General features: G+C 38.1%; 2 protein-coding genes across 4 annotated transcripts in view; one reads left to right on the top strand and one right to left on the bottom strand.

Annotated features, from left to right (window-relative positions):
- RB1 (RB transcriptional corepressor 1) overlaps positions 1–16,798 on the top strand; it is a 58,994-nt gene that overhangs the window by 30,934 nt on the left and 11,262 nt on the right. For 2 of the 3 annotated variants that reach the window (XM_070933143.1, XM_070933139.1), the window contains 3 exons: positions 2,606–2,808; positions 15,671–15,789; positions 16,593–16,732. In XM_070933143.1, the coding sequence (XP_070789244.1) occupies positions 2,606–2,808; positions 15,671–15,789; positions 16,593–16,732 (462 nt within the window). Of the gene's footprint in view, positions 1–2,605; positions 2,809–12,771; positions 12,808–15,670; positions 15,790–16,592; positions 16,733–16,798 lie in introns of those variants that run through there. The other variant, XM_070933140.1, reaches the window with a different exon arrangement.
- Positions 11,126–12,712, bottom strand: LPAR6 (lysophosphatidic acid receptor 6). Its single transcript, XM_070933144.1, has one exon. It carries the CDS (start codon positions 12,149–12,151, stop codon positions 11,126–11,128), a length of 1,026 nt encoding a protein of 341 aa, XP_070789245.1. The 5' UTR covers positions 12,152–12,712.

Genomic DNA, 16,798 nt, shown 5'->3' with positions numbered 1-16,798 from the left:
CAATGCCAGGTCCGTGGTAAATAAAGCCCCCCTCATTTGTGATCTTGTTCAGGAGGGGGGAGCGGACCTGGTGGGTATTACGGAGACCTGGTTGGGCCAAGAGGGGGGAGTCCCTCTCGTAGAGATGTGCCCACTCCCTCCTTCGCTTTGACCTTCGAACCGCCACACCCCGCCACAGGGAGGCGGAATCGATGAGGTGGTTCCGCCCCAGGCGCCTGATGGACCCGGATAGGTTCCAGACGGAGCTTGGGCCATTTCCTGAGGCTCTGGCACACGGCTCGACTGAAGATCTAGTGGCTGCCTGGGATTGGGTGGCCGCTGGAGCTTTGGACCGGGTCGTGCCTTTGCGGCCTCTAACCCAGCATCGATCTCACCTGGCTCCCTGGTTCACCGAGGAGCTGAGGGAGATGAAACGCCGGAAAAGACGCCTGGAGAGCAGTTGGAGGGCCAGCTGTTCTGAATCTGACCGAACACTGGTAAGGTCTCATATTAAGACCTACCTGGTGGCAATAAAAGCGGCAAAGTGTAACTATTTTTCCGCTCTTATTGCGTCATCAGATAATCGCCCGGCCGCCCTGTTTAGGGTGACCCACTCCCTGCTCCACCAGGAAGCACGGGAGGACCCCTTGGAGGGTAGAGCCGAGGACTTTGTACAATATCTGTATGACAAAATCGCTCAGATTCGGGAAAATTTGGACTCTGACTGGGTAGATTCGGGAGGGAGGATGGAGGCAAGTCTTGAGAATATTATCTGGGAAGAGTTTGATTCTGTGACTCCGGAAAACGTGGACAAGATACTGGGCAAGCTGAGCGCGGCCACATGTTTATTGGACCCGTGTCCCTCCTGGCTGGTGCTGGCCTCTCGGGAGGTTACACGAGGCTGGCTCCAGGGGATTATAAATGCTTCCTTGAGAGGGTGCCTTCCCCGCCGCCTTGAAAGAGGCGGTGGTGAAGCCTCTCCTCAAGAAGCCTTCCCTGGACCCAGCAGTGTTGGCTAATTACCATCCAGTCTCCAACCTTCGCTTCGTTGCGAAGGTTGTTGAGAGTGTGGTAGCGCGACAGCTTCCTCAGTACTTGGATGAATCGTCTTATCTAGATCCTTTCCAGTCGGGCTTCAGGCCTGGATACAGCACGGAAACGGCATTGGTCGCATTGGTAGATGATCTCTGGAGGGCCCGGGACAGGGGTTGCTCCTCTGTCCTGGTCCTATTAGACCTCTCAGCAGCTTTTGATACCATCGACCATGGTATCATGCTGCACCGGTTGGAAGGGTTAGGGGTGGGGGGCACCGTGTTGCGGTGGTTCTCCTCCTTTCTCTGATCGGTCGCAGTCTGTGTTGACGGGGCAGAGGTCGACCCCGAGGCCCCTTGTATGTGGGGTGCCACAGGGGTTGGTTCTCTCACCCCTTCTGTTCAACATTTATGTGAAGCCGCTGGGTGAGATCATCTGTGGTTTTGGGGTGAAGTATCATCAGTATGCTGATGATACTCAGCTATACATCTCCACCCCGGACCACCCCAATGATGCCCTTAAAGTGATGTCCCAGTGCCTGGAGGCTGTACGGATCTGGATGGGGAGGAACAGACTCAGGCTCAACCCATCCAAGACCGAGTGGCTGTGGTTTCCGATGTCCCAATATAGTCAGTTGGTACCATCACTGACTATTGGGGATGAGTCATTGCCCCCCACGGAGAGGGTTCGCAACTTAGGCGTCCTCTTGGACTCACGGCTGTCTTTAAAAGAACACTTGACGGCTGTGGCCGGGAGGTCTTTTTATCAGGTTCGCCTGATTCGCCAGTTGCGTCCCTTTCTGGATCGGGACTCGTTAAATACGGTCACTCATGCCCTCGTCACTTCACGCCTGGACTACTGTAATGCTCTCTACATGGGGCTCCCCTTGAGGAGCACCCGGAGGCTCCAGCTGGTCCAGAATGCGGCCGCGCGGGTAGTTATGGGAGCAGCATGGCGCTCCCATGTGGCTCCCCTCCTGCGCGAGCTGCACTGGCTCCCTGTGGTCTTCCGGGTGCGCTTCAAGGTCTTAGTTACCACCTTTAGAGCACTCCATGGCTTAGGACCGGGGTACTTACGAGACCGCCTTCTGCCACCAATAGCCTCTCACCGCCCAGTACGCTCCCATAGAGAGGGGCTTCTCAGGGTGCCGTCAGCCAAACAGTGTCGACTGGCGGCCCCCAGGGGGAGAGCCTTTTCTGTGGGGGCACCACCATCTGGAACGAGCTCCCCCCAGAGATACAGAAGATTCCGGATCTGCGCACTTTCCGCCGTGCCCTCAAAATATTCCTGTTTCAGCAGGCCGGCCTGGCCTAACTTTCCCTTTATATTGCTTTCGATTTTATTTTAAACTGGGATGTCTTGAATTATCTAAGACCAGAGTGTTTAGTATATTTTAATTGGTTTTTATTTAATTAACATTTGTATTACATGTATTTTTTATCGTTCGCTGTTCACCGCCCTGAGTCCCTCAGGAATAGGGCGGTATATAAATTTAATAAATAATTTAAATAAATAAATAAATAAATAAATAAATAAATAAATAATTTTATACATGACTTTGTTGCTCTACATTAATCAGTTGTGTTCTCTTAAGCTTCAAGAAATGCTTCACAGAGCGTGAATTTAGAGACAGACTTGTCTTTTCCATGGATCATCAACATCCTGGATTTGAAAGCCTTTGAATTATACATGATTGTTGAAAGCTTCATTAAAGCAGAACCAAGCTTGACCAGAGAGATGATAAAACACCTAGAATGCTGTGAACACAAAATTATGGAATCACTTGCATGGCAATCAGTAAGTTGTTTTCTAAACATATAATAACCATGGTATTGTACATCTGTGTTCCATAAAATTATTTTAATTGTATATTGGGTGAACTCTGAATTTACATTAGGACAATTTTATAAACGTATAATCCAAGTAAAGTAGGAGTTGAAGTGATACCTATTTCCTCAGTAGAACACACATACTTTTTAAATTGTGAAGACTAGTTTGAAGACCTACATTCAGAGGCATTTTCTATTTCTTTATACGGTAATAGTTTTGCTTCTCTACAGTGTTTGGAAACAGATTAGTTGTTGGGTTTGCACCTGCTCCTTAGAATGAATTGGAAGTGAATTACTAAAAAAGATAGCAACTTGAGCAGGACAAAAATATTTGTCTCAGGGGTTTCTTGTCAGTTCAGTATTGGTCTTCTTTGGGGCATCTTACCTATGGCCTGTACATACTCCCTCCACCCCTTGTCTTTGTTATCGGACAGTTGCATATAATTTGAATTTAAAAAGGATGTAAAGGGGGAAAAGAAAAATACCTTCATTAGATTTCAAAGACCGTGACTAAAGAAATCAAATGTAAGCTTTGTTCTTTAACTTTAATGTATTGTTTTGAAAATTGTAGAAATTGGTATTGGGTTGTTTAAATAATATTGAAAAATGAAAATTGTGGTCAACTCCACCTATCTTTATACACAGAATATTTCTGCTTATCTAATAATAAGGGGGAAATGAACCTTGGTTTCTCAATTTTTTCAGCTTCAGAACCATGGTGTATCACCACACAGTAGTACAGGTAATCCTCGATTTACAATCACAATTGAGCCCAAAATGTTTGTTAAGTGAGACATTTGTTAAGTGAGTTTTGCCCCATTTTATGACCTTTCTTGCCACAGTTATTAAATGAATCATTGCAGTTGTTTAGTTAGTAACCCAGTTGTTAAGTAAAACTGGCTTCCCATTGACTTTGCTTGTCAGACAGTTGGAAACAGTAATCCCATGACCCTGTGACACTGCAATGGTCATAAGTATGAACCAGTTGTGAAGCATCTGAAGTTTGATCACATGATCATAGGGATGCTACAAGGATTATAGCTGAAAAATGGTCATAAGCCACTTATGTCAGCACCTTTGTAACTTTGAACGGTCACTAAATGAACTGTTGTAAGTTGAGGACTACCTGTAAACTAAAGGAAGAAATAAATCAATAAATCTTCATTTTTGTCATAGACCAGTATCATTAAATGAAGGAAAAAACTTGAGTTTTCCACTTTCTAGTTAAACACTAAAGCAGTCAAAAGATGACTGTTTTACCTGGAAGGGGACCAAAATGATTAAGAAGGTAAATTCAGCATTTTGCATTTTGCAATTGGAAGTCTTGGACCCTAAGAAGTAAGTAAGATTAAACAAACAAACAAATATTACATAAAACCTTACTTTTTCCATAGTAGTCTACTGTAGGGGTCCCCAACCCCTGGGCTGCATCCTGTTCAGAGCCAGGCTACGGAAGTGGTGCATGAGCACGGTGGATAGCATGTGCATGCAGCTCCATTTCTCTGAGCTGTGTGCACGCATGCTCGCTGCTTGTGCAAATGGAGCTGCATGTGCTCACCCACTGCTTGCACGGAACCATCCTCTTTTCTCCCCCTACACTGGTCCGTAAAACCGGAAAAGTTGGAGACTGCTGGTCCACTGTTTCAAAGACTTTTATGCTAATAACAATACTGCAATTTTTCAGTTTACAGATTTTATACTGGGTTTAATTACTTCTGAAAGTGTTCAGTCCAAATGCATTCAGATAGTCCTGATGATCAAACATTATTTTAACTCTAATCAAAGCTGCAGTAACAAAAAATGGACTCTTAAGTGATTTCCACAGAAGATATCAAGATTTTCTGGTTTTAGCTGTTCTCACAAGTGGTTTTTTTTTTTATTATTATTATTATTTATTAAATTTTTATACCGGCCTTCTCCCGAAGGACTTGGGGCGGTGCACAGCCAAAAAATAAAACCAACAAATATATAAAAGTTAAAAAACAGTTTAAAAAACATATTAAATAATCTTGCCGCCACGTGTTACAGTGGGGCAAAAAAGTATTTAGTCAGCCACCAATTGTGCCAGTTCTCCCACTTAAAAAGATGAGAGAGGCCTGTAATTGACATCATAGGTAGACCTCAACTATGAGAGGCAAAATGAGAAAACAAATCCAGACAATCACATTGTCTGATTTGGAAAGAATTTATTTGCAAATTATGGTGGAAAATAAGTATTTGGTCAATATCAAAAGTTCATCTCAATACTTTGTTATGTATCCTTTGTTGGCAATGACAGAGGTCAAACGTTTTCTGTAAGTCTTCACAAGGTTGGCACACACTGTTGCTGGTATGTTGGCCCATTCCTCCATGCAGATCTCCTCTAGAGCAGTGATGTTTTGGGGCTGTCGCTGGGCAACATGGATTTTCAACTCCCTCCAAAGGTTTTCTATGGGGTTGAGATCTGGAGTCTGGCTAGGCCACTCCAGGACCTTGAAATGCTTCTTACGAAGCCACTCCTTCGTTGCCCGGGCGGTGTGTTTGGGATCATTGTCATGCTGAAAGACCCAGCCACATTTCATCTTCAATGCTCTTGCTGATGGAAGGAGGTTTGCACTCAAAATCTCACGATATACATGGCCCCATTCATTCTTTCCTGTACATGGATCAGTCGTCCTGGTCCCTTTGCAGAGAAACAGCCCCAAAGCATGATGTTGCCACCCCCATGCTTCACAGTAGGTATGGTGTTCTTTGGATGCAACTCAGCATTCTCTCTCCTCCAAACACGACGAGTTGTGTTTCTACCAAGCAGTTCTACTTTGGTTTCATTGACCATATGACATTCTCCCAATCCTCTTCTGGATCATCCAAATGCTCTCTAGCAAACTTCAGACGGGCCCGGACATGTACTGGCTTAAACAGGGGGACACGTCTGGCACTGCAGGATCTGAGTCCCTGGCGGTGTAGTGTGTTACTGATGGTAGCCTTTGTTACATTGGTCCCAGCTCTCTACAGGTCATTCACTAGGTCCCCCCGTGTGGTTCTGGGATTTTTGCTCACCATTCTTGTGATCATTTTGACCCCACGGGGTGAGATCTTGCGTGGAGCCCAGATCGAGGGAGATTATCAGTGTCTTGTATGTCTTCCATTTTCTAATTACTGCTCCCACAGTTGATTTCTTCACACCAAGCTGCTTGTCTATTGCAGATTCAGTCTTCCCAGCCTGGTGCAGGTCTACAATTTTGTTTCTGGTGTCCTTCGACAGCTCTTTGGTCTTCACCATAGTGGAGTTTGGAGTGTGACTGTTTGAGGTTGTGGACAGGTGTCTTTTATACTGATAACAAGTTCAAACAGGTGCCATTAATACAGGTAATGAGTGGAGGACAGAGGAGCCTCTTAAAGAAGAAGTTACAGGTCTGTGAGAGCCAGAAATCTTGCTTGTTTGTAGGTGACCAAATACTTATTTTCCATCATAATTTGCAAATAAATTCTTTCCAGATCAGACAATGTGATTGTCTGGATTTGTTTTCTCATTTTGTCTCTCATAGTTGAGGTCTACCTATGATGACAATTACAGGCCTTTCTCATCTTTTTAAGTGGGAGAACTTGCACAATTGGTGGCTGACTAAATACTTTTTTGCCCGACTGTAAAAAGAGAAACAACCCATTAAAATTTAGTATTTAGGCCAGCACAGCTTGATGAAATAATAGTGTCTTGAGGGCCCGGCGAAAGGTGCGTAGGTCAGGGATCATACGTATCTCCGGGGGCAATTCATTCCAGAGGGCAGGTGCCCCCACAGAGAAGGCTCTCCCCCTGGGGGTCGCCAGTCGGCATTGTTTTAATTATGCAACTAATTCTTAGCTACTAGTATATTGATAAAACCATCCACCAAATGCTGCTATACCTCCCAAGTCTCTCAGCCTAACTTAAGCTTCTTTTCAATGTTGAAGGCCTATGTAATCATCCTTTTCCAGAAACTGATTTGTAACATTTAATCAAGAGCATTCTCAGCTTTCATAAGGACATAAGTGGCATTTGGTGTTGCTCTCTCTTTTAGTGTTTTCTAAGATACTTCAACAGATATTGGAAAGCTTAATTTTATTTATAGTTTATATAACTTTTAAGTATTAGATGCCTACTGCTTTTTTAAATGCCCAAGATGCTGAGATATACAGGCCTATCCTCTGTACTGGTCTTGTTCTTAAATGTATTCACATCAGATGATGGGACAGATTAAATAGGGAATCTTCATATTACTAGACCCTATTAAAATTCTACATATTAGCCTTTTGCAATAAAGGAATCTTGCTTTCAATGATAAAGCAGGCAGATAAATCTAGAGGGGTACACTTACACATCTGGAAAATTATTTTTCTAATGCAAGTATAGGTAGTCCTTGACTTACAACAGTTCATTTAGTGATGATTCAAAGTTAAACAGCACTGTAAAAAGTAACTTATTACCATTTTTACACTTATGACCATTGTGGCATCCCCATGGTCATGTGGTAAAAATTCAGATGCTTGGCAAGTGCCTTATATTTATGATGGTTGCAGTATCTTGGAGTCATGGATTACCTCGTGTGACCTTCCCCATTGAGAAGGAAAGTCAATGGGGAAACCAGATTCACTTAACAACCATGTTACTAACTTAATGGTAGTGATTCACTTAACAATTGTGGCAACAAAAGTAGTAAAATGGGACAAAACTCACTTAACAAATGTCTCACTTAGCAACACCAATTTTGGGTTTAATTGCGGTTGTAAATTGGGGACTACCTGTAATAGTCTTCAACAGCAAGATAATATAGAAAACCATGTTTCTCGTAGCTAACCAAGTACAGTTATTCTGAAAGTTCATAATCTTTTCCTCTTCAAACTTATGTTGCAACTACCTCTTTAATTTTTCTGAGGATACGTCATTCCTCTATCTGAATTTATGGATATTATCTTGTGTAGAACTAGATCATATCCTTGTCAGTCATGGAAGCCAGGAGTTCATTTTAGTTCTGCCTTAGTGGTGAAACTGCCTCAAGTGGTTCTTATGTCAGTTAATTGGAAGAAGACGAGTACAAAACAAGGATTAAAACTCTATGAATACAGATAATAGGGTGCAAAGTTACTAGAAAACTGACTTAAAAATAATAGAATGCGGAAAATTAGTTTCTGATAAATGTGTGAGTGCTTGTATGTGTATATGCATGAAATAATTTTATATATCTAAATGACATAGACATACAAAAAGTTAGATAGAAATTATCTTTAGGTATGTTAAATATTTCAATCTCTGCGATTGTATATGGAGAAAAAAAATAGTTTTTTAGAATAACGGATTAACAAACCCATGAATGAATGAATTTAGATTGCATATTTTGGAACATTGTTTACAAGATACTGCTCAGAATTTGTAATAATACTTATTAGCAGAGACAATTTAATACTTGCTTTAAGTCAGTGTTTCTCAAACTTGGCAATTTTAAAATAGGTGGACTTCCAATTCCCAGAATTCCCCAACCAGCATGATGAACTGGAGAAGTTCCGGGTTTCTGATGAATTGAATCATAGGGGAAAAAATCCTGACATGCATAGGGGGGAAAAATCATATTTAGAATCCTAAAATCTCCAAAGAAATAATGAGTAAAATACAAAGAACAAGGAATGATTAAAGTTGCTTACAGAAGCTACCTTAATGTTTATATAAACAAACACACATTGAGACTTCTACAACATAGTTGTAGCATTGTCCAACCCAAAGGATCCTGTGGTAGTTTGCTATAATTACTCTACCTCCTTCCATAACCATGCAACTAGAAATATTTCAGAGTAAAATCTGGCTCATTGCTATATTTATTTTCTAAGAAATATGTTTGGTTCCTGTGAGGCCCAGAGGGTTATGTGGAATTAAAATGGCAGATTGCTGGAGGCCAGCTCTTAAGGTTGAATGCTCTAGTTGCTCCTAAATGAGAAGTGACTTTGCATGCACATACATGCAGAGACAACTGGGTGTAGCTTCCAAAAGAAATGTGTGGACTTTGTAAATAAAATTGTTGCTTTATTTAATTAAAGAATCATGTGTTTCTACATGTTGGAAACATCTCTTTTGAATGCTTTACTCAGCCTTAGTCATAGCTTTACAGTGAAGATAATTTCTTGCACATTTGCTTTTGAATAAGGATTATTAATATATTTGTAATTTACTATGTTTTGATATTGATTGTAGCCAGAAGTGCTTTTCTTTAGTTGAGAATTATGTGCCTATTTTATTTACCGGCATTAAAGATGCAGTCTTTTTTTACTATTACTATACTATCACTATACAAGTATTAATTTGATTATGATTTGATTATTGTAAAATTTTCTGCAAGATATTGAGCCTTTAAAATCACTGAAAATATAAAACCAACTGATTATTGGTCTGTACAGTAATTTAAGGTGAAGTAGTTTAGTCTTCTGATAAAAGTTGCTGAGCAATTAATGGCTGCTCAAGATAGTAGTTAAACTGTGAAACTGTGCAATTTAAAAGATGTGTTACCTCGAACACAATATATAAAAATCCATCTGAGCTCTCACATCTATCTTTTAAAGACTAATAGAACTAAACAGTAAAATTAAAGAGAACAAATGTGTAAAGTATAGACCAGAAGAAAAAAAACATTGGAATCTCACTATAGTTTACTCACTTATATCATTTTTTAAAATTATGGATTGCCACAATTAACCAGGTACTCAAAAAACCCTAAGTTGTGAAGTTTATAAATCAAAATAAATTGTATACATGTATCAGTACAGGTAGTCCTCAACTTACAACCATTCATTTAGTGACCATTTGAAGTTACAAGAGCACTAGAAAAAGTGACTTATCACTGTTTTTTTACATTTAAGACCTTTGCGGCATCCCCATCATCACATAATCAAAATTCAGATATTTGGCAATTGGCATGTATTTGATGGTTGCAGTGTTTTGCAATCCTCTGACAAGCAAAGTCAATAGGGAAGACAGATTCATTTATCAACTGTATTATTGAGTTAACAATTGCAGTGATTCACTTAATAACTGTGGCAAGAAAGGTCATAAAATGGGGCAAAACTCATTTAACAAGTGTCTTGCTTACCAACAAAAATTTTGGAGTCAATTGTGATCATAAGTCGAGAACTACCTGTATAGATAGGTTCATATTTTAAGCTAAAAGTAAATGAACAATATCTTACATTGTGAACTCAGTGTATTAATTGTTCCCTATTATTACTAGCTAAAACAATTTAAAAATATCACAAGTCATCTACTTAGAAAGATGCATTTATGTATCTTTCTTAGGCAGTGGTCCCCAACCTTTGTGGTTTGGTGGCCTGGTTGGGGGGGAGAGGAGAACTGGATAGCGTGAGTGGCCGGCCAGCATATGTATGTGCAGCTCTACTTGTGTGAGTGGCAAGGTGGCGCGCATGCATGATTGCTGACCAATCCATCGCTCACACAAATAGATTTGCATGCATGCATGCTCTGGCCAGCCACTCGCACGGCCAAATTATGAATAGGCCACGGCACAGTAGTGAGCCATGGCCCAGAGGTTGAGGATCCCTCTTCTAAGGTACAATATAATTCCAGTTTTTTCCTGCAATTAACTAATATCCCAAAATAATACAAAATGTATCTGAAAATCTCATAATATTCTGTCCAAAGGCTATGCAAAAATTGTTTTCTCATTCACAGTAGGAATTTTTTCAACTGTCACCAAAATTTTGGAGATAATAATAGCTCACTTAGAATTTGTTAATTCCATGTGATAGTTATATTTATATTTATATTTATATTTATATTTATATTTATATTTAATAAATATATTTAATAAAGTTATATTTAATACTTCATAATTCAAATAAACAAGGCTCAGTTGGTAAACAATCCCCATAAACTATTTCTCTTCACTTTTACATGGTAGAATTTATTATATACAGTCTTTTCAATAGTGAATTATCTTTGAATAAAATAATAAATTGTCCATGATGTTAATATTGATACTGGTAACATAGAAATAAAACAATTTATTGGATAATAAGGAAAACTATTAGCACTTTATTATAACACCTCATTTTCCAAGGATATTGAATAATAAAAAGATTTTCTTTTAAATCCACACGGATGAAATATTTTTTTAATTTGATAATATAAATTTCATGAAACAACATCTTACAGATTAAAAATAGTGTTTAAAATTCTCAACTTTTAAATTCAATATAACCATTTACATTTGTAGAAAACATAAGAATATTTATAGCTGAATTCTATTTTCTAACTCTATCAACACCATTTATATAGTAGATTCAATGTCCAGTACTCTTGCTTTTAATGCTTGGGATCGAACTTGAGTATCAGAAACTTGAGTTTCACAAAATCTCTGTCTTCTAGTTGATGAAGTTTTCATTTTTATTGAATTTTGAATACTGCTTGATATAAAATAATATACTATAGGGTCAAAACAACAGTTTGAAACAGCAATACACAGAGTGATTGGATACATAATTCTAACAGCAGTAACAATTGAACAATTAATCCATGCTTGGGTTCTCATGAGGGCATAAAATATTAGGGTGATGTTATAAGGAACAAAACAGAAACAGAAAATCAGTAAGTGAACAAATATCATTCGTAGAACTTTTTTTTTACTTAATTTATTCCTGGTCAGTGTAATTGGTTTATTTAATGTCCTTATAACTATTGCAGAGCATGTCACATTCAGTATGAGAGGAATAAAAAAGCCTACTGTTTCAATGAAAATAATAATTCTTGAAAGGTAGGTTTTCCAAGTTTTTTCAGAAAAGTGTTCAAAACATGTATTGTGTGTCCATCCTTCAGTACTAACACGAGCATTGGTGGATTGAAAGAAGCTTGCTGGTATGCTTCCTGTTGTCACAATTATCCAAATTATAATGCAGATGATCTTTGCATTTCTTTTTGTTCTGATTGTCTTTGACCAAAATGGATATACAATTGCTAAAAAACGATCAACACTGATACTGGTTAAAAACAAAATGCTTCCATACATGTTTGTATAAAACAGTGTGACAGAAATCTTGCATAGTACATCTCCAAATGGCCAGTCTTTTGATGCAAAAGAGTAAATTCTGAATGGTAATGTAAACACAAAAAGGAGATCTGATATTGCTAAATTAAGCATGTAAGTTGTAGTTTCATTTCTGATTTTTAGTGTGCACGTAAAGATGTAAATAGCAACACAGTTTGATATTAAACCAAGGACAAATACCATACTAAACACACAGCCATATAAAGTATATTTAAAAGAGTCTTGAACAGTACAATTGGAATTTGCCACCATAATGACAACTTAATTATTTATAATTACAAAATTCCTCAGTAAGTCTGTACCTTTGTTATAGTTGTAGTAAATCCTCAGATCGTTTATAAATCTAGTCTTTCCCTTCACTTGGGTCCACATTATTTGAAATTTTCATAGTTCAGTAAGCCAGTCTACTTATCAATATGTCATTTCTTTCTTCCAAAAATATTAGTTGTTCATGTTCACAAATCTAGACAGTAGTAAATTTCAGAAATAAGGAATATTGTCCTTCAAATTAATTAAAATCCAAAATATAATTTCTTCAAATGTTGAGATTGCTCTTCTTATTCACTGGAAAAAATATTGGAAATAAAAAAATATTACAAATAAATCCTTTGTAAATTTAAATTAAATAACTTTGAAACTCCTGGGAAAATAGACGTCCAGGTTTCATCACTGTGTTGCAGTTTTCAATCTTCTTGTCGTTGAACTGTACGATAGAATAAAATTCCGAAGCATGTCCTTTCTTGCTGAATTTCAGCTCCCTCCTCAGATGCTACTCTGCTATTATGCGTTTCCGTCTTCAGAGAAGATTAAACAAAAAGCCCTACCCATGCTTACTCAACTTACATGATAACATCACAGGAAGAAGGGGCTGAGCTACAAAAGGTTTCAGTTTTCAATTCTGCTTTAAGGTGTTTAGTTGAAAAGATTTTAGTCACAAATATTTGTATTGGAAAGTATGCATATAACTCAGTATGATAATCAAAACTTCTTTAACTCTCTTGAAATCTTTGCTAGACTGAACTTATTTTAGAGACACGTAAACTTTATTAGGCTTAAACATAAGTGTTTTTCTGTAATAAACCTAATACATGTACATTATTTAAAGCTTGTTGTAAAGGCATGTTTGCCACATTCATGCAATGAAGTATGGAATGGGACTTTCAGGCTCCCACCCTTGGCTGCGCCTCCTTCGCCTCCAGCCACCTGCCTCAGCCCATTTACAGCCAGCTTTCCTCCTCCAATTCTCCTGGCCAATGGGCCTCTGGCTTCCTATTTTTACCCCCTTCCCATTTTCACCCCCGTCATTGCCTCTGCACCTGGACTCTGGCCTGATGCCTAACTGGCAGTTCGGCTGCTGCCTCTCCCCCTCCCCCTGCCCCTGCCTGCTTGATACCGAATGGGCTGTTTGACTGCCCCCCCCCCCCCACTATGCATCACCACCTTTCAATATCTTCCACTGCCAGGAGCTGCACACAAACAGCGTTTGCCTGCTGCCCCCCCCAAGCCCCCAGGAGCAGCGCGCAGGCAGCGTTAGCCTGTTTCTTCCTACCAGCACCAGCACCAGCACCAGCCATATGCCGGCAGGGCTTGCCTGTGTCCGCCCCTCCAGACGCCCAGAAAGTTTATAAATAAGAATATTTTTGCTCTGCTGTGTTCTTATAGATTTTTCAAAACACTTACTTTTTTGCATTAAACTGTATTTTCTGAGCTGGCATTTCCTTGTTGATTCAAATGAGCTTTAGAGTTGAGCTACTTTGAAACCAGTCTTTATTTGATGAAAGCCTTAATTAATGTTTCACCTTGATTTCCTATACATGTATATGTAACTAAATATAGGATGCTTAATGCTATGGGACAGAATTTAATATATTTAACTTTATGTACAAATGTGGTATCTAAATATTTTCCCTAGATAAAAGTGAAAGAAGGTACAAAGTCCTAGATGTAGGGTGTGGCTCTGCTTAGTAATGTTCCTTTAAAATCCAGCTCTATAGTGCTGGATTATCTGGGCAGATCAAGTGAATTTATATGGATTTTATGGCATCTTATTTCTTGTGTGACCATTCAGAAACTATGACAACAGCTTATTGATCATACATTGGATGGAAAGGACTCTTGTTAGATTTTAAGTATTTTATAAATTTGTCTTTGATCATAAATACTATAGATATGTATGTATGTACTACTTTAAAATCCATTTATGAAACTTATAGTCTAGCACCACTAAGTGGTGGAATTGTGCTATATCTCACTTAGAAGAATTGATATGGCATTTTCTGTAAACATGCTATTGTCTTTTAAAACTTCTGAGGAAATGCTGAAAACAATGTGTAATGAATTCCTAAAAAAATAATGCACACTTATCTTTAGGTAATAGTAGATGGGTTTTTTCCTCCAGAAAAGTAACATCTTTGTATAGATACTGTTTTACTTGGGTGCTGCTTTTTACTGTTTTGTTATTATATTTTTAAAAATCTACACAAAGACTCAAGATAATGGGGTTTGCCTACTTTGAGAACTTGTACCTACAGCATTTCTGAAGAGGTTCTGTGTGTGTCATGCTCTGTCACTATTTTGGTAGTTTTGATTATTCAACTAGTTGTCATTTATCACAAAAGTTGACCTATGGAGAATAAAGAAACTTGTACTATTACTTAATATAAATGAATTTCTGTATACAAAGTTGGAAAGAATAATGTAAATTGGTTGCACTTTTTAAGTACTTTAATATACTCATTTCACTCTCTACATATAATCTCTCATATTTCCTTAACAATAGAATAAATTATTTGCAAAATTTCCAACAGAATAAATAGTTTAATTTTGGGAGCCTCCATAGTATGATCACTTAAGCTAGAAATAATAAAAGCTACTTTGATTGTTTTTAAATCAAATGTTGATAATTGAGGTAAATAAGTGTAGCATTCAATGAGCCTAGAGGTAATTTCATTCCATTTCAGCTATGATTTTGGTTCCTTCCCAACTTTTAGAGAATATTTCATGACCCCTGGACATGCTTAGTTCTTACCAACATTTTGAAAAAGTTTATATCACAGCTTGCCTTTTTGGTAACATTGTTTTGTGCGATATTGTTATTCTAATGTATGATATTTGGGAATTGTTTTACTACATATTTCTTGGCCATTTTCCTTTATATAGCCTTATCTTTGTTCTAGGGTTAAATAAGAAGTATTCCTTTGAATCATAGCTATGTAGTACTTGAATAAGAGACCTCTAGGAAATTTCACTACTTGGCTTCTACTGTGGTACTCTGCAGCACTGCACTTTTTTCATTGGCATCCAGAATTGGCAGTCCAAGATTTAGAAGGCCTGTCCATCTAATATTATAAACTTATAGAATTGAACCTTATTGGGACTCAGTATAGCACATTTTTACATGGTATTATTAATGTGGAAATCAGGCTTATTTGTGACACAAAATGAAGCAGAATAGTATGAAAGTCTTACAAATTTGTGTATGCTTATTATATCTCATTGGTTTCTTTATATATTTCATAATTTGTGATTTACTAATGTAATTATTTAAATAACTTAACATGCAACTTTCTGTATTCATATACACTTCATATATACTGTAAGTTTTATGGTTGCTAAATTCCTTGCTGTTAAAAGCTGTATTGACAAATGTTTGAAATGTATATGAAAGTTAGCTTCCATTCTGAGTAGTCATAGATGGCACTTCTAAGATAGACTATTGTGTTATAAGAAGAATTTAAATAAGAAATGTAATTATTGTTTGGTGTCTTTTAGAATTCACCATTATTTGAACTGATAAAACAGTCCAAAGACCGAGAGGGGCAGGCTGATGAACCCGAACCTGCCCACTATTTTACTCAGCCTCTTCAACATAATCACAGTGCTGCAGATTTGTAAGTAAAAGGAAATATTTTCCACTTTCATACAGAGCTACCCTCAATGGGAATCCAGATTAAAAGATTGCTGATAGATGGTTGTGTAGCATCTGCTTGAACATAATGCAGCAGGAAACGGAAGATTGCTACCTCTCTGGGTAACTGTTACCATTGTCAAGTGGTACTTTCTCTTAAGAATTTCCCTAATATTCACTCAGAATTTGCTTTCCTGTAATCATAAGCTTCAGTACTTGTTGCTTTTGTCAAAGTAGCATTCTGCTATTGTTTTGCAAGCTTTAGCTTTTGTGGGGCAGGCAGGCATCCTTATAATGCAGAAAAGAGTGAGCAGGCTTTTTGATAACGCAAGGCTGTTTTTGTCAGTCTGCTTCCTCCTATAGCCTGCGATCTAAATCCATGATCCCATATCTTGCACTTTGCACCATCCTTTTATCTGTTTGAACAGTGCTACTTTCTGCTATTTTATTCGGTATTTTACTGTCTTTGAGAGATAATGGCATCTAAGGAAGTTTACAGTAAATGCAAGTTTAAAACACTTGGATTAAAATTTAAGTAGGTTAAGACAGTAAACAGACAAGATGCAGCAGGAAATAGATCCAGTATGATGTTTTCTGCAATTTTTCTAGCAATGTGAGCTGTGTCTTATTAGTAACAGTCATTGAGAGCTGGATTGGAAAGCAATTAATGGAGAAGGAGGTAGCCCACCTTATACTCAGTCATTTTGAAAATAAGGTTTATGGTCTAGAATATCGTTACCCTAATTATCCTTTTTATTCTGTGTGTCTGTATCCTTTTTTTTAAAGGTACCTCTCTCCTACAAAGTCTCCTAAGAAAAAAGTTTCTTCCACTTTTGTATATTCTTCTCCAGAGTCACAGGCTGTGGGATTAAATCAGTCTCAGAAACCACATAAATCTATTTCTTTGTCATATTTCTATAAAAAAGGTAGGTGGATTTTAAAAGCTATTTTTCAACATTATCTCATCGAATCTAGATTGGGCTGTCTAACCT

Source organism: Pituophis catenifer, unplaced genomic scaffold (assembly GCF_029215685.1).
Source record: "Pituophis catenifer annectens isolate HBS135680 unplaced genomic scaffold, rPitCat1.0.hap2 SCAF_1, whole genome shotgun sequence".
NCBI lineage: Eukaryota > Metazoa > Chordata > Lepidosauria > Squamata > Colubridae > Pituophis > Pituophis catenifer.
This window is presented reverse-complemented; position numbering and strand designations above follow the sequence as displayed.